This window comes from Hipposideros armiger, unplaced genomic scaffold (assembly GCF_001890085.2).
Source record: "Hipposideros armiger isolate ML-2016 unplaced genomic scaffold, ASM189008v1 scaffold_238, whole genome shotgun sequence".
NCBI classification, from domain to species: domain Eukaryota; kingdom Metazoa; phylum Chordata; class Mammalia; order Chiroptera; family Hipposideridae; genus Hipposideros; species Hipposideros armiger.
This window is the reverse complement of record NW_017731588.1, coordinates 285,955-302,712: the sequence shown is the minus strand read 5'-3', so window position 1 is coordinate 302,712 and position 16,758 is coordinate 285,955. Positions and strand designations below refer to the sequence as shown.

At 51.1% G+C, this 16,758-nt stretch overlaps 1 protein-coding gene across 2 annotated transcripts in view; it reads right to left on the bottom strand.

The window, feature by feature from the left end:
• Positions 1–2,154: 2,154 nt before the first annotated feature.
• MTCL2 (microtubule crosslinking factor 2) overlaps positions 2,155–16,758 on the bottom strand; it is a 70,837-nt gene continuing 56,233 nt past the window's right edge. For both annotated transcript variants that reach the window (XM_019655252.1, XM_019655253.1), the window contains exons 13-15: positions 16,098–16,168; positions 13,417–14,758; positions 2,155–10,459 (exon numbers count right to left, since the gene is read on the bottom strand). In XM_019655252.1, coding sequence (XP_019510797.1) covers positions 10,307–10,459; positions 13,417–14,758; positions 16,098–16,168 — 1,566 coding nt within the window. In that variant the 3' untranslated portion in view covers positions 2,155–10,306. The remainder of the gene's footprint in view (positions 10,460–13,416; positions 14,759–16,097; positions 16,169–16,758) is intronic.

The window sequence follows — 16,758 nt, the reverse complement described above, 5'->3', positions numbered from 1 at the left end:
ATGAGGACCGTGACCCGCCCAGGGGGAACTGGAGCTGTGTGCTCAGTTTGCTTCATTCTCCTTCTTCTCTAGCACTTTTTCTCCTGTGGCCCTTTCAATACATGGCAAAGTTCAAGAACTCTCGTTTGCAGCCTTATTGCAGGCCACCCTTTTCCTAAACTGCTTGCTGCTCCTCTGTCCACCCCCCATAGCTTCTTGCCTCTGCTCCTTTTGATAGCTATTCCCTCTGCCTGGGAAACCCTTCCCTGCTTTTTCCTGACAAAATTCTCTAATTTTAAGCCTCAGCTGAGGCTTTCTCTCTCTCAGGGCCTTCTGTGAGGTCCCAGGCTGAAAACAAGATGCCCCTTCTTGTATGTACTCCCAAGAGCCCAGTTTGTGCCGTCCACTATCCCTTGTTGGCCCCAGAGAGCTGGCTGCTTCCTCACCACCCAGCATGCCGCCATGAAAATGTTCCCTTGCGTATGTGATTCTCTTTCTGAAGCCTCCAAATGTTGAATTATGAACAGTCCACAAAGTCTGCTCATAAAGAGAGGTTAGAGAGCGGCAGCTCTGTGGTCATCCTTCCATAGTAGCTGTAGTCCTTGGAAATTTTTCCTGATGGGAGACAAAAATCTGTCTTCCTTAAATTTCCATCCTGTGGTCCCAGCATGCTGGATTCAACAACCATCTGAAAGCAGAGATTTGCCTTTGGTTTCCTGAATGTCCATTTCTGGGGCTCAGTGGCACCCAGTTCCTTCTATGTCTGTCCCCCTCCTTCAACTCCTCATTTGGCAATGTCCCAAGCACAGAACACAATATTCTCCACCAGGGCTGGCCATCCTGAAGCACAGTGAGAATACAGCCTCAGTGAATTCAGATCCAATACTTTGACTATTGCCCTGCTTTTAAATACTTCCATGGCTCCCTACTGTCCACAGAATGTGGACATTTGTTTCCTCATAAGGCACTGATCTGACCCAGCTTTTTCTTTCATCATTCCCCACTTAGTGACATCAAACTTGTTCTAGTTCCCCAGTTCTACTCTGCTCTCTTTCTAGCACACTTTCACACATGCTGTTTCCTCTCTCTGGAACCATCTCTTCTCATTTTCTTGTCTACAACACACCACCATCTCCTTCATCTGGTCAACATCTCAACTTTAGATGCCAGTTCAGATGTCCCTTCCTCTGTGAAGCCTTTACTGATTTCTCTTGGCTCCCTGAGCACCCTGGGCTCCCCCCTGCCATTGACATTTGCTTTCCTGTCTTTCAGGCCCATCTATTGTGTCCTCAATGCCTAATACAGGCCTGGCTGTTGTCAGGTCCTCAAAAATGAAGAGATCTATAGAATTTTTATGTGGTAGCTAGCTTCCAAGATGGCCCCCAATGATCCCTGCCTTCTGGTGTTCATGCCCAATGTAGTCCTCTCCCACAGCGCACAAGGCTGATCTTCATAACCAGTAAGGTACTGCAGAAATGATAGCGTGTGATTTTCAAGGTTTAGTCATAACAGACATTGTGACTTTTCCCCTGCTGTCTCATAGATCACTTGCTCTGGGGGAAGCTAGCCGCCATGTTGTAAAGACACTCAAGCAGCCCCATAGAGAGGTCCACATGGGAAGGAATGGGGGCCTCCTGCCAACAGCCAACACTGACTTGCCAGGCACATGAGCCACCTTACAAATGGATCTTCCAGCCCCAGTCAAGCTTTGACTGCAGGCTGACTGACACCTTCCTGCAACCTGTTGAGACCCTGAGTCAGAACTACCCAGCTCCTGGATTCCTAACCCACTGCATCTATGACATAATAAATGTTTTGGAATAATTAATTTTACTGTAATAGATAATTAACCCATGTCTAAAGTGTCCTTTTTTTTTTCCCCTATCATCAATTTTTAAGTCTTTTGTAGAAAAGTTCAATTCCATTTTTGAGCACTCTGCATTTGTTTCTCAGTAGTCATATCACATTTAGGGGAGATTCTGAAGCATCAGCAGTCAGCAGCAGGAAACACCTGGTGGCTCCTCCCAAGTGACCCCCCAAACCAGTCAGCTGGCTGTGGCAGTCCCAGGTTTCCCTCCTTTCCAGGGAACTGGGGGTGGGCTAGAGTCAGGTTTCAAATCGGCTGGGAGCTTTCCCCACCCCACAGGAGAAATCAGAAGAGGCCAAGTCCATGGAAACTGTTCATATGACATACTTTATTTCCAATCTACAACCATTAAAAACCCTTTGTAAGTTTACACTGTACAGTTATTCTCATGTCAAAATAAGACACGGGGTGGGCGGCAGGGAGAGTTGATGGACAGGACCACAGTCGTCCTAGCACCCAATCCATCCTGGGAAGGAGCCTTTTGAAGACAAGAGCGGGGAGGAGATGACAGTGAGTAGGAGAGGTGGACAATTTGGCCCAAGGATGCCCTTGGTCCCTTCCCTCCTCAAGGCCTTTCCCTGGGGGTCCCCTAGGGCCCACAACTGCAGGACCCTCACCAGGAAACCAGGCTGAGCAGGAAGGGGGCTTCACAGTATTGGTGGGTGTTGCGGGGGAGGGGCAGATGAGAAAGAAGGACAACTTCTGGCTCTCTTCCTCAGTCGCTAGTGGTTGGAGCCATTTGTTTTTTTTTTTGGCACAATCTACAAGGTCTCCCTGGAGGTGGGAGGAGGAAAAGGAGGAACTGGGGATCTAGGATTCTTTTCTTGAGGAGTTTGGTTTCTTTCCAATTGAAGAGAGGCTATGAGCCTATGGTGAGGTTCCCAAGGGACAAATAAATGGTCAGGGTCTTTTGTCTCCTGCCCCACAGGGCTCCCACCCCCTGCCTGGCTGGCACAATCCTACACAATCTTTTGCAAAATCCAGGTAAGTGGGAAAGGTGAGCAGAGCTGGAACCAAGCCAGGGGCAGGGAAAGGAAAAATGTATGCCTTCTTCCTGCCCTCCTGCTTCCAGGAAGAGAATAGTTTTGATTGTTTTATCTTGGGGGGCAAGTGGGGAGAGTTCCCAGTCTCTCAGGCATCGGGGAGTCGGTGCTTCCCACCTGTTCCAGGTCTGGGCCAGCCTCAGCCCCTCACAGGGCTGCACTAATTGCTAACATTGGTCAGCAGTTGACAAACTCATCTTATATCAGAATCACCCAGAGCGCTTGTTAAATACCAGCTTGCTGGGCCCTAAGCCGGAAGTTCGAATTCTGTAGGTCTTAGGTGGTGCCAATACTTTGCATTTCTATCGAGTTCCGAGGTGATGCCCTAGCTGCTTTGATAACCTTCTCATCCTCAACAACCTGGTGCCCCGAGGCAGTGCCAGGAAGCCGGGCCACAGCTGGCAAGGCCCAGCCCTTAGGGGCACCAAATGCCTGGAAAGCTACCAGGAATAGTCTCGTGGTGAGTCCCCTGTGCAGAGAAGTAAACTAAGGCACAGAGATCAGGGGCAGAACTAAACCAGGAGCCAGGATACCAGGGTCCAGTGGAAAAAGGATGGTAACACAGGACCCCAAAACACAAGGGGTGCCTGGGGCCCTAGGGATCATCTGGTGTTAATTATAAAACCATACAACCAGCTTAACTCAGAGATGAGGTCTGCGCAGACCTGGGTCAGGTCTCCAGACTCCTGGCTGAGTTCCTCTTCACGGGTATATTGGGTTGTCGGAAAAGTCACGACGTATTTTTTCAATGCTTTTCATTGCAAAAATGCTCATGACTTTTCCGACAACCCAATAGTGTGAGTGGTGTCAGAATGGAGTGTAAACAAGGAAGCCAGGTCCGACTCCCTTGGCCCTTCAAGGATGCTTACAGGAAAATGAAGCTCCTTTCCTTGGGGCCTGGAGTCCCAAAGGCTGGTGAAGGGCAGGAAGAGAGGGGAGCAGAGTTAATGGGACAGACAAGGGAGGGTCCAAGGAGGGTGAGGGAGGAGTGGGAAGAAGCCTTGGGCAGGGGACTCAGGCCCAGCATCATGTCCCCTTTGTTTCTTGGGTCTGTGGACTTTGCAAACTGCAAATGGTGTTGGCAGGGGTAAGCGAAAGAGACAGGGTCAGCTACAGGTTCTGCTAGGATGACCTGTTCTGGAGTCGGTGAGGCCCAAGGGACAGCAGAGAGGATGGTGGGATGTCAAATGGACAGACAGATGGACAAATGACCAGGGAGAAAGAACCCAAGCCAGGCTGCATCTCCTTAATCAAGGCCATGCAGGACTGGGCAGGGTAGAGGAGGCCAGAATGGGGGTCCAAGGGCCCACCATCACATACACACTCTCAAAAGAAAATGCTGGAGTCCTTCCGGGAAGCTATGGACAGAGAAGACATGTGACTCAGGGTGGGACTAGGGGATGTCTCTGGGCTGGGGGAGGAGGGGAGTCACTGAGGCCGAGCCCAATGAGAGGGGATGGCAGGGCTGATGCCACCTGAGGAGTTGGGGAAAGGTGCCCCTTTGGTGTGAGAAAACATGAAATAAAATAGAACACAGGAAACACCCCCAGAACTGAAAGCAAACCTCAGAGTTGGGAGACCACAGCTGAGGGCACTTCCCTGATGGGACTAGGATGGGAATGTGAGCCTGAAGAAGCAGTGAGTGGGTGCTGAGGTTACAGAGAAATCCATGGGAGGGGAGCCGTGCTGGGGAGGCCCGATCTGGGAGGGCTGAGGAATGGATGCTACAAGTAGGCCCGGGGCCAAGAAGAGGAAAAGGTGGCCCTGGGCTAGGGCCACTAGGTCAGCTGGCAAGAACGAGCAGAGGAGGCAGGAGGTGGAGAAGCTTTGGAGGAAGATGATAAAAGAGAGCATGGGGAAGAGGCGGGGAGGGGACAGACAGCGCAGAGAGCGGAAGAGGCTCAACCCCGATCACAGAATGGCAAAGTGGTGTCTCCTTTGCCATTGGGGATGCAGAACCTTGTGGGAGTCAGGAAACCTGGGTTCTGGTCCTGGCTCTGCCTCTACTTTGCTGTGTGACCTTGGGTAAGCCACTTCCTTCTCTGAGCCTGATTCCTCATCTAAAAAAGTGAAGGGGTTTGATACAAAAGTACAACGAGCTTACGATTCCACTTATATGAGGTACCTAGAATAGGCAAATTCATAGACAGAAAGTAGAAGAGAGGTTAGTTAGCAGGGGCCAAGGGCAGGGGGAATGGGAGTGTTCGGTACAATTTCAGTTTAAAGTTCTGGAAATGGATATTGATCATGGTTGCACAACACTGTGAATGTACTGAAAAGTGGCTAAAATAGCAACTTTTATGTTAAGTATATTTTGCCACAATTAAAAAAATAAGTGAGGGGGCTTATGCAGATGATCTTGCAGCCCACTTTCTATCCACTAAGACTACTGAGGGGGGGTGAGAAGGGTGTCACCCCCAGGACCAGGTCACCGAGGGTCTGGCCTCGGGACAAGGAGTGTGATCAGACTACTTTACATTTGTGTAGGACCTTAATGCTTTTCCAAGGAGACTCACAGGCACGGTATTATATTTGGTCCTCAACACAGCCACGGGAGGTAGAAGGACATTCTCCCCACTTTATAACTGGGGAAACTGAGGCACAGAATAGCCAAATGATTGGAGGCCAAGGTCATTCAAGTTGGTGGCAGTTTATTATTATTATTATTATTTTAAATAGTCACCTGGAAAATATCCTTACACCTTATAGGTTTACCTATTCAAATACCCGCTGGCTTAGTGGTCTTTCCAGAAAGGACGCATGCTATAAATTAGTAGCACAAAGCATTGTATCCTGGGGCAAACAGGCTGGCTTCATGCCTGGAAGATGAGAGTTATGAAACCTGATGTGTTTCTCTTTTTACCATGAATGCCAGGAAACTCAAGAGTGATTTTTTTTTATAACTATTTTATCTATTTATTTGAAGCACAGCAGAAAAAAAAAATAGGTACACTTTGGAAATTCAGTGGCAAAGAGTAAATTTTAATTGCATGATTATGAGAATTACATCAGATCAATTTGGGGAATGATCATTCTTGTTTTTCTGACTTTCTACAATATTTACGTTGTCTTTTTAAACGAAGATTTAAAAAGATTCTATTTCTGTTGTAGCATGCCTCTGAGGCTTTCTGGAAATTCTCAGGGTTATTAAACCAAATCAGAGCTGGGATGAGGACTAGGGCTCCCTAATTCCCAGCACAGTGCTCTTTTTAAATACAGCATCATGGTTACTGATTAAAAGAAAGATGGCCTCATTGGTCAGGGCTGTGAACACAGTGTGGCCACTGGCGCTTAGCATCTCCCTGGGGGTTTGTTAAATATGCGCAGGCTCCTGGCCCAGAAAGTATGGGTGGGGCCCAGGAAGCTGCATTTTGGAAAGCCCTCAGAGGATTCTGATGCAAGGGGTCCCCAGACCACCCTCTGGGACACACAGGTCCAGTGCTTCAGGGTGGGCTGCTTTCACGTCTGGGTTGGGCAGTGGCACGTTCTGGGTGTCCTGTATCCATACAAAGCCCGCAGAGGGGCAGTGAGTGTGCAGAGCCAGCAGGACAGAGTTTGGGCTGGGGGATCCAGGGGACCCAGATTCTAGTCTAGACTCAATGACTTCCCAGTTAGGTGACTCTGGGATGAGACCTGCACCTCAGGTTCCTTATCGGCAAAATGGGAGCACCAACCCCCGTCCTCCCAAGGCTGCCTCCCAGGGTTGTCCCTGAGAGGTTGGAAAAAGACGTGGGATGGGGGAGCGATTTCTAGAGAGTAAAGTGCTCTCCAGGTGGAGTGTACAGGGGGGTCATTATTATTATTAACAAAGAGGTAGTGGGAGCTTGGGGGGCTGGTGAGGCTGAAAGGGGAAGACACTCTGGATGGGAGGAAGAGCTAAAAGGCCTGGAAGTTAGGTGGGCAAGAGGAAAACAGGCTGGGTGATGAAACCGTGAAAAGAGCATGGGGCGGGCCTGATGGAGCCATGAGACAATCAGGGTGTAAGAGGGTCAAGTTTGTGTCATCTGGGAGAGCAGCTTGTAGAGGAGTATCGGGAGGCTGGGGATGGGGGTGGGGGTGGGGGTGCATTTTGAGTTCATAGAAAGCAAGACCTCTTGGAGGTGTTTTGAAATTGGTCAGCCTTTGCTGTGGAAAGAATTGGGGGGGATGGGGCTGCCAGGGAGACTAGGAATTGGTTGGATTCTGATGCCTTGTGCGTACAGGGTCTAGAACCACTCATGCACCCAAGTGGTAGGAGTTTCATTTCAGATACAGACATCATGGCCCCCAGGAAGCTCTAATTTGGCTCTGGAAAGAGGTCTGATACAAGAAACATAAGGTGGCCCCATTTAGGATCAACCATGCGAACTGGTCTTCCGTTTCCCCTCCTAACCAAGTGGTGCCAACACCACGGACCCAAGCCTCGGTCTAGATCTGTAGTGGATTAGGACCCCAGGGCTCCTTGGGACTTTGGTAGAAGAAAGTAGAGATTGGGGAAAAGGTGGAAGAAGGATAGAGTAGGAGGAGGAGGAGGAGGAGGAGGAAGGTGCCAGGAGTAAAACGGTAGAGGGGTAGTAGGAAGGGAAAGAAAGGGAAGAAGGGCAGTGTTCCTTCCTGGGACCCCCATGTTCCAGGGGAATCCCCACTGTGGGTCAGGCAGTTTTCTGCTTTGGGAATGTTACCAAGACTTAAAAGGCATTTGAAGAAACAAACAAACTTAGAAATTACATTCCAAAAGAGTAGAGAGTTTTTACAAACCAATCTCCCCCCACCCCCAAAAGGAAAACACAACCAGTTACTAATGAAAATGCTAAAACTCAAACTAAATCAATATTTACATATAACATTTTCAACCCCATCGAGCCCCAGGTCCAGAGGCTTCTAAAGGAAGAGCAGTGAGTGACCTTGCACAGTGACATGCAGGAAGTAGAAACTGGGACTTTTGGATCCGGAGCCTCTGACACTGGCTGGGGGCCAGGCATCCAGGCGCTGAGACAACGAGGATGGCAAGGACAATCTTGGACGAGGACGATGGTAAGGCTGAGTGGTCCATAGGCCGCCAGGTTCAGGTATCACGAGGATTGCTCCCCAAGGCTGGGAATGCAGACTCCCTGGCCCTCTGGAGCTTAGGGAGGTGGCAGAAGGCCTCTGGTGGCTTGTAGCCTGTTGTTGTGAATCCCCTCACCTGGAGATAATCTTGAAAGGACCCCTTGAGCTCTTGGGTGGGAGCACAGCATCCCAGAGCAGGCTGGTCCATGGCCCCATGGGTCTACCTGCCCCGCCCATACAAGTCGTTATGGCATGAGGAAGTAACTGGTCAGACATGACCCTGATGTTCGGTCGCTAGGGAATGGAGATGAAGGGCTTTGGGTAACTGGCCCAGGTGACCCTGACAGGGCAGAACTAGGAGTAGGTGGGAGTGCAGAGGCATCTCCAGAGTCCTGGGGACAAACTAGAAAAGCTGCTGGCTTTTGGTCTTCCTGATGGGGAATTCCACAGACAAACCATTTCATCCTGGCATTTCCACTCTAAGCCCTCAGCCAGTGATAGGAGGGCCACCTATCTATCTGTAGCGGGAGGCATGTGTGCAACCAAAATGCGTTCACTGGTGCCAAGGGGGAGGCCCCCTGAAGCTTCCTTACCACACTGCAATCAGCCATGTTGCAATCCATCTGATGGCTTAAGCGGCTTGGAATGTGGGGAAGGGTGGGCAGTGGAGTTGGGGCTGAGAGAAGAGCCAGGAGAGGCCATAAGGCTAAGGAGAGAGGCTGGTGAAAAGGCTGGCAGGCTGGTGAGAACTCAGGCAGGCTGGCAGACACTCTCAGATCCATGTGCAAAGCTGCAATAAACAACATTCTCAAAGTTCAGTCCTGTTTTCCTGCGAATTCTCACTTGGGGAACTTGGCGGGATCTCCGTGCTCTTGACAGAGTCTAAGTAATCCATGTTTGACTCATAAAAAAAAAGGTGTCAGCGGAAGGGAGGAAAAGGAGAAGGGAAATGGAGAATGTTTGAGAAGTGGTGACATCAGTCCAGCCCTCCAGCCTATCAGCAAGCATTTGCAGGCTGACTGTAAAGGTGCCGGGCAAGTACCAGGTGCGAGTGAAAAGCAGTGCTCGGAGGCCAATGGTCAGTGGTGTTTGGGGAGCAAGCGATTGGACTCCAGCTCTGCTTGGGGGAGGGGCCCTAAACTTGACCAGGAGACCAGAGCTTGGCTGCTGAGCTGCCTCATCCATATAGAGGACCCCATGCCTGTCCATCATGTTAGAAACCTTGCATTGTCCCAGTGGCAAGAATACAATGTCTCAACCTCCAATAAATTACCTTAGGGACTTTGGGGTAAATTAAATTATTAAAATAAAGTAAAACCACCTTAAATAATTATAGTAAGAAAAACTCAAATAAACAACGTAGGCAAGAAATGTTTCCAGGCCCTAGTTTACCGCTGCGTCCTGGGGCACCAGGCTTTTGGAGTGTTCCTCCATCTGGCCTGGCCAGCTGGGAGTCTCTGATGGGGAATATCTTTGCCCTCCACCAGCCGCAGGATGTAAACACAGTGGAGATGTGGCGCCCCTCCAGGGTGCCAGGAAAGAGGCCCCAGTGATCAAGGCAGTGGGCATTTAGGCAGGTATCTGTGCACCAGGTCTTAGGAGAGACGCTTCCTATTTCTGTCTTCAAGGAATCTCCTAGGAAGGTTGTCACCTTAGCAAGGGAGGCAGTGCCAGGGGCTCCCCAACCCCGAGACCCACACATTCCCACCTCGTTTTCCAGTCCTTGCTGGATCCAAGCTCTGGGCAGAGAGATCCAGGGCACCAGGATTCCAAGCAAACACTTGGCTCTGGCTGCTGCCCTATCATACCCCCTCGAGTCACGGTGGTCCAGAGCAGCAGGGCTGGGAGGAGGAGGGAAGGAAGGGATGGGGATCATCCCCAGCCCAGCTCCACCAGGAACCCCAAGCTGAGCCCTAGGCCAAAGCCTGTTCTTTTCATTGGTGTTTCCTCCCCATGAAGGGGCTGTGATTGGCAAGGAACATCTCTGCCAGCGTTCCCCGAGGGGTGTGACCACAAGTGTATCCTTTCCTCAGCTCTTCTGAGAAGTGGCTGTGGGTAAAATCACGCAATGCTCTCCTTTAGGACCCCGGAATAGGCTCCCAACAGATCTCTCTGGAGATGCTTTCCGAAGCCCAGTTTTGCTCTTTCTCCTACTCACTGTCTTCCCCTGGGAAGTCGGAGATCGCCACCCAGTGGTCAGCAGGACACCCCGCTTTACCTGGATGGAAGAGCTGTTCTCAGCCGTGGAGCAGCTGCTATCCCCCAGGGCGAGGTGATGCAGAGGGCACGGCCCTCCTCTCCGTTGGTTCCTCTCCGTTGGTTCCCTTCGCTGGTTCCCTTCGGCTATCCATGGACTGGGCTGGTTGAGGTGGGGAGCTCAGCTGCTTTTTCACTCGCTGGGGGGCGGTGCCCTCTCCTCCCCACCCCAGCTGGACTCTGAAGGGTGCAGCCTGCACTTGGATGGAGAGTGGCGGACGGCCGAGCGGGATGGCCGCGCGAAGCAGGAGGTAAGAGACTGGGAGCTACAGTCACAAACAGCATCCTAGGAGGAGGGAGGGAGAAAGTCAGGAGGAGACAGGAGGCACTGACCACCCAGGGGTTGGATGGCCAGCCAGGCAAGGAATCTGGACTCGGCCATGTCCAGGGACCAGTTCCCAGGGTCTGTAGCCCCTCCCTGGACCAGTTTTTTAAAATTGTTTTTCTTCCATTAGAGCAGTCATGAATATTCATAAATAACATTCTAGAATGTAATAAATCCTAGAATATTCAGAGAAGAATGTGGACGTTGTCCATGGTCCTACATATCAAAGTTAAATTCTCACCACATTGCACACACATACGTTTACCAAAATGACCTCATCATCCTTTACAGCCTAGGTTGCAATTGCAAAACATGAACCCTTTTCTGTCACTACATATGTAGTGACATATGTCTAGATCTTCTTTTTAATAGCTGTCTACTATTCCAGTGAGTGGAGATACCTTAATTTATTTGTCCAATTCATTTTTGATGTGCATTTAGGTAGTTTCTATTATTTTACTATTACCAACACACAGGGATAATGGTTAAAAGTGCTGTTATAGAACTAGAATGCTTGGTTCAAATCCTACCCCTGTCACGTCCCAGCTGTGTGATCTTGGATAAGGTTACTTAAGTCTCTGAGCCTTGATTTCCTCCTCTCTAAGATGAGGGACATGATACCTTTCTCAAAGTTGTTGTGAGGGTTAAGTCAGATATGTAAAGCATCTGGCATAGTGCCAATTACATGCTTAATAAATGTTAGCAATTTTTATTAATAACGCAATACATTTCTTTACACAAATATGTTTTCCCACCTCTGTGAATATTTCCACAGGCTACATTCATAGAACTACTGGTCAATGAGTAACATGTACATTTTACATACTGAGAAAATATCTGGATCAACTTTAGAATCAACATTCAAAGTACAGCCAGCTTTGAACCTTTGTTGCCTGATGTAGGTGTGGTCATATGGGTGTGATGGTTAATTTTATGTGCCAGCTTGACTGGGTCTCAGGGTGCCCAGAGAGTCGGTCAAACATTATCCTGGGTATGTCTGTGAGGATGCTTTTGGATGAGATTAATATTTAAATTGGTAGACTGAGTAAAAAGATTGCTTTCCCTTAAGTGGCCGGGCCTCATCCAATCAGTGGAAGGCCTGAGTAGAACAAAAAGTCTGACTCTCCTTGAGCAAGAAACAATTCTTCCTCCTTGATGGGTTTCAAGCTGGGATGTGGGCTTTTTTCCTGCCTTCAGACTCAAACTGAAATCTCGACTCTTCCTGAGTCCCAGGCCTGCCAGCCTTCAGGCTGGAACTACATCAGCTACCAATACTATACTGGGACAACACCGCTGGCTTGCCTGGTTCTCAGGTGTTGGGCCTCAGACTGGAAATAAACCGTCAGCTCTCCTGGGTCTCCAGCCTGTTAACTCACTATGCAGATCTTGGGACTTGTCAGCTCCCATAATCACGTCAACTAATTCCTTGTAATACTGGTGTAAACCAATTACACACACACACACACACACACACACACACACACACACACACTCCAGCACCTGCCATCTCTGCTTCAGCAGAGAACCCCAATAAAATATTCAGGTTGTGAGACTTTAGTGAGCCATATCTTATGATATGCTCAGTACGTATATTAAATTTAAAAGCGTTTAAAAAGTTAAAAAATAGAAATATTTGAAAGAGTTCTTAAAAATGCAGCCAGTTGGGTGGAGTACAGAGGAGTAAAGTACTGACCACACACGGCGGGGGGCTGGAGAAACTGGACAAAGTCTTTTGAAAGACAAGTTGGCAACATTTGTCAAATACCATTAAAAATGTATATTCTTTTGGCCTAGAATCCCATTTCTGCAACTCGAACCTGAGGAAATAATCTGAAATGTGGAAAAATGTTTTTGAACCAAGATATTCACCACAGAATTACTGATAATAGGGAAAAACGAGAAACCATCTAAACATACAATACATATACCATTGGGCCAATCACAGCCCATCCCACCTCTGTGCCCCACCCACCCGCAACCTTCACCTAATGCACTGCACACATGATACCGCCCCTGGCAGCAGCTGACTAGACAAGGGAGTACACTGGACTCGAGCCACACCAAAAATGTGGAATTAGGACAGAGGAATTTGAGTGTCTCTCAGGAGCTTGACCTGGGAGATGTTATAAAACCAGAGCTGGAGCAGCCCTCCTGACCATATGCAAACACAACAGAGAAAGAGAAGAAGGAAAAGGGCAAAGTAAATGAAGCTCAAGCGAGAGGAGAGGGAGGCAGAGAAGCTGCTGAAGCCTTCGCGTCCCAGTCCTCAGGTTCCGTAAAATATTCTACCATTTCCCTCTCTGCGATGCTAACTTATATGCATTCTTTTACTAACATGCAAATAATCCCTAATGAAATCTGAAACTGATATCAGGAGGGGGGGGTATGCAGAAAAAGATTGTGAGAAAATGGGAGCACTTAGGCATGGAGTCTTGGTGGGGTGGGGGCAGTGGTGCTGGTAAATGTTTAATAACTAGGTTTCTAGTAGTGAGGGGAGAGGCCCTGACTTGTGGCATTTGCCAGTTTTCATGGTGTAAATCATCCCACTGTGGCCAATCTCAGGGTACCAAGGTGATGTCACTGAACACAGAGATGCACACACCCAGCTCTCACAAACCGCACGAGCCAGCTCTAGCACACTGGTGGCAGGAGAGACGTGAGCACACCCCTTCCCTGTGGGGGATGCTGGCAATCTCTGGTATGTGGTGGCAAAGCAGCTAGTTAAGCCACGCCCACTAGTCTCTCAGTATTCAGATCATGTGTCTTTCCATGGGGCCATCCAATGCCCATCCCAGACTGGCGCAAGAACTTTTTGAAACACATGAACTATATTCCCTGAGTTGGAAAACCACAAGAGCTTGGGCCTTATTAGCCAACGGCCACCTCCCAAAAAAAAAAGGGCAGCCCCACCCACCTACCTCATTGGGAAGGACCAGGGCTCCTTCTCCATCGCGGAGGAGACCATCCTTCCCCACCTGGGGGAGCACAGACAGTCTGGCTTCCTCTCCGGTGCCTGACTTGGCTGCCTTCTTGTTCAGGATCCTGGCCATGCCCTCCGGCTGATGATAGCTGGCTGGGGAGAGGGGCTCCGGCTTCTTGGCGCTCTCCTCCCCTGCCGCCACCGAGGTGGGACTCGGTGCCCGGCCACACACGTTGCGGAAGAACTCCTGCACGATGCCATACTTGGGAGGCTCGGGCTTGGCCCGGGCCTCGGACATGCCCAGTTTCCAGACAGACTCCGTGCTCCCTGAGTGCTCCACCACACTGAAGAGGCTGGACAGCCCGTCATTGATGTTCCTCAGCACGGGGCTGTCGCGCGTGGTGGTGGAGCGGGCCCACGCAGAGCCGTTCTGCTTGCCCTGGTGCAGGTTCCACAGGCTGCGGTCCTTGGCGCCGTCCAGCTTGGACACGGACCGCCTCTGGAGCTTTGGCGAGCCGTACTTGGGCGAGCAGCATGGCCGCTCGATGCGCGAGTGCACCTTGTCCAGGGAGGAGGAGATCTGCTTGCTGCGCACAGACACCAGCGAGGAGCTGCGGGGTGACCAGCTCTTGCTGTGGAGGCTGCTGCGGGGCGGGTCAGTCTGCAGGCCCACGCTGACCGTGCGGATGGTCTGGGTGCCCACACTGGCCAGGCCCACCGTCTGGCTGGACGTGCTCTTCACTTTCCTCTCCAGCGAGCCGGAACGCATGGCCTGGCGCACACAGTTGGTGATCTCCTTCATGTCGTCGCTCATGTTACCCGACATTTCCAAGTTGTGCAGGGCCGCTGGGAAGCCTGGCCCGGCTGCCGAGGGGCCGGCCCCTGAGCCCCCGTCCAGGCGCTGCCGTGAGAAGTTGCAGAGCCACCGGCCGTAGGAGCTCTCAGCCAGCCCGTTGGCCTCGGCCGACTCTTTGGGCTTGGCGGTGGTGAAGAGGAAGCCGGGCTCGATGACGATCTTGCCCTCCCTGTCGTGGACCACGGGGACACCCAGGCGCCGGGCCACTGGAGGGCTATAGTACACCCGGATGCCCGTCTTGTCAGGGGCAGTGTAACTACGCTGCATCTGCCTCCCTGCCGAGTCCTGACAGGCCAGGGCACCCAGGTGGTTGCAGTCCCGTGGCTGTGCCTGGGCATCCTTCTCTGGGTCCACCGGCTGGGTGCCCACAAAGGCAAAGGCAGGGTTATTAGGCAGCTTCTTGCCCCGGGCGGCTTCACCGGCAAGGTAGGGGGAACAGTCAAGCAAACTTTCAAACTCAGACATGGAGGAAACAGATTTGGTCCTAGGAAGAGGAGAGGAAGGAAAAGTAGTGTCGGTGGAAGGTAACACACACCGAGCAGGCACTCTGGTCTTCCTCCTTGGTCCTTGTGCTGCACGGGGGCGGGGACCACGACTGCCCCGCTCACCTCTCTGTGGAAGTCTCTGTCATTGCCCCGCCCCACAGGCCCTCTGCACTCACACCTACACACCCAACATCGCACGCTCTGGGCACACGCCATTCTCCACCCGAGGGCTTTTTTTCTGACTGCAGGAGCACGCGTGGCCTCCACACAGAGGAAGCTGGAAATATCACAGCATTTGTGGCCCTAGACGCAGCCCTCAACAAACAATGGGTGGGGTTTGGTGCCTCTTTGTTCCTTCGTGGGACATGATCCTTGAGTGCAAGCTCCACTCTGGCTCCCAGAGTTCCTCAGAGAAACTGGGCTCGGGTTGCCCGTGGAATGATAACACCCCCTTTACTGCTGCCTCCCCTTCCCTGTCTCACTTCTGGGTGTTTCCTGGAATCCTCTCCCAAATACATCACTTGCACTCAAACCCTTGTCTCAGGATCTTGGAGACAAGGTCTCAAATCCTTGTCTTTGTTTTTGGGGGAACCCAAACTAAGACTCCGCTAAGTCTCCAGTACAGACCTGGCACATGTGTTGCCTGATGACTAAAAATGCCATCTGTAAATGTGTCTCACATGTCAAACCATTCAGTCCTCCCATAACTCTAGGAGGAAGCATCTATTATCCCCACCAGGTAGAGGGGGGACATATCCAAGGCCACAGAGCTAGAAACGACAGAGCTAGAATTCAGACTCCACAGCCCATCCTCCGACCCCGAGGCCTGCCTGGGTTCAGGCTGCTCCCATGGCTCCTGTGGGGTTCTGTTGCCCTCACTCCTTTCATGAGTTTCCTAATGGTGGAGGCATGGTCCTGGGCCCTCGGGGTCTCCCTGGACACAGCATAGGGCTGGGCCCAGAGGAAGCTGCTTAATAATCCCAGGAATGGGGGGGGGGTCCAGCTTGACTCTCCTAACTCCAGACACAAGAAGAAAGAACCCCAAGAGGAGTTATACAGTTTCTTTCCCAGCTAAGGTATGTGGGGGCCCCACTTTTCCATGCCCAGACACAAACAAACAAAAAATTGTAGGTAGGGATTCCCATCGCCCCAAGCTTCCCAGCTCCTAAGTGGCTCGGGTTCCATAAAAACCATATCCCAGGGGTTCTCCCAATCCTGTGGAGGTGCAGCGGTGGGCACATGGGGCATGGGAGGGAAGAGAGGCAAAGGGGCGAGGCAGGTGTAGGGCAGAGCAGGGGGCGGGGCTGCAGGGCACAGCAGGGGAGGGGAAGCCAGCACCTCTTTAAGCCAGTTCCCCCAAGCTCAGCTTCAGAAACAGCCTCCTTGTCGTGGATCTTCTCACTGTGTGTCTGTCAAGGAAGAGAGACAAGAAGGGTCAGTTCTGGCCACCAGCGCCCTGAGAGGTGACAGGAGCTCAGTGTGGGAGCTGACCCTGGACCCCACACTGGAGTCTTCTCTTCCAGAGCAGGAGTGATGTCAGCAACAGTCTAGAATGGCCATTGGTCAGTTTCTGGCTACCGTGCCTCTAACCCTGCCTCCATATGATCTAGGCTCGGCCAATGGGAGCTCTCAGAGAGAATCCCAAGAAAACAGAATCTGTTCAGAGCTTAATCTGAATGTGGTGGCAGCATCCAGTGGCTGCTGTCCAGTAGGCGGTGACAGCAGTGACCTGAAGGTTCCTGCTCTGGGTTTGTCTCACTTGGTTCTAGTGCAGGTTCCCCAGGACCTGCACCAGTTTTCTGAACTTTCATCACTAGCCCTCTTGAGCCCCTAATAAAAATCCTTTCCTGCCTCAGTTTCCCAGAATTGGTTTTTGTTGCTTGCAACCAAGTCTCCTGAGGTTGGTTTTTGTTATTTTTAAAGATTTTTATTGGGGAATTGGCGGGATGGAAACAGTGCTGGGGAATTGGGGGAAGGGGAACAGACAAGTTGCTGTCGT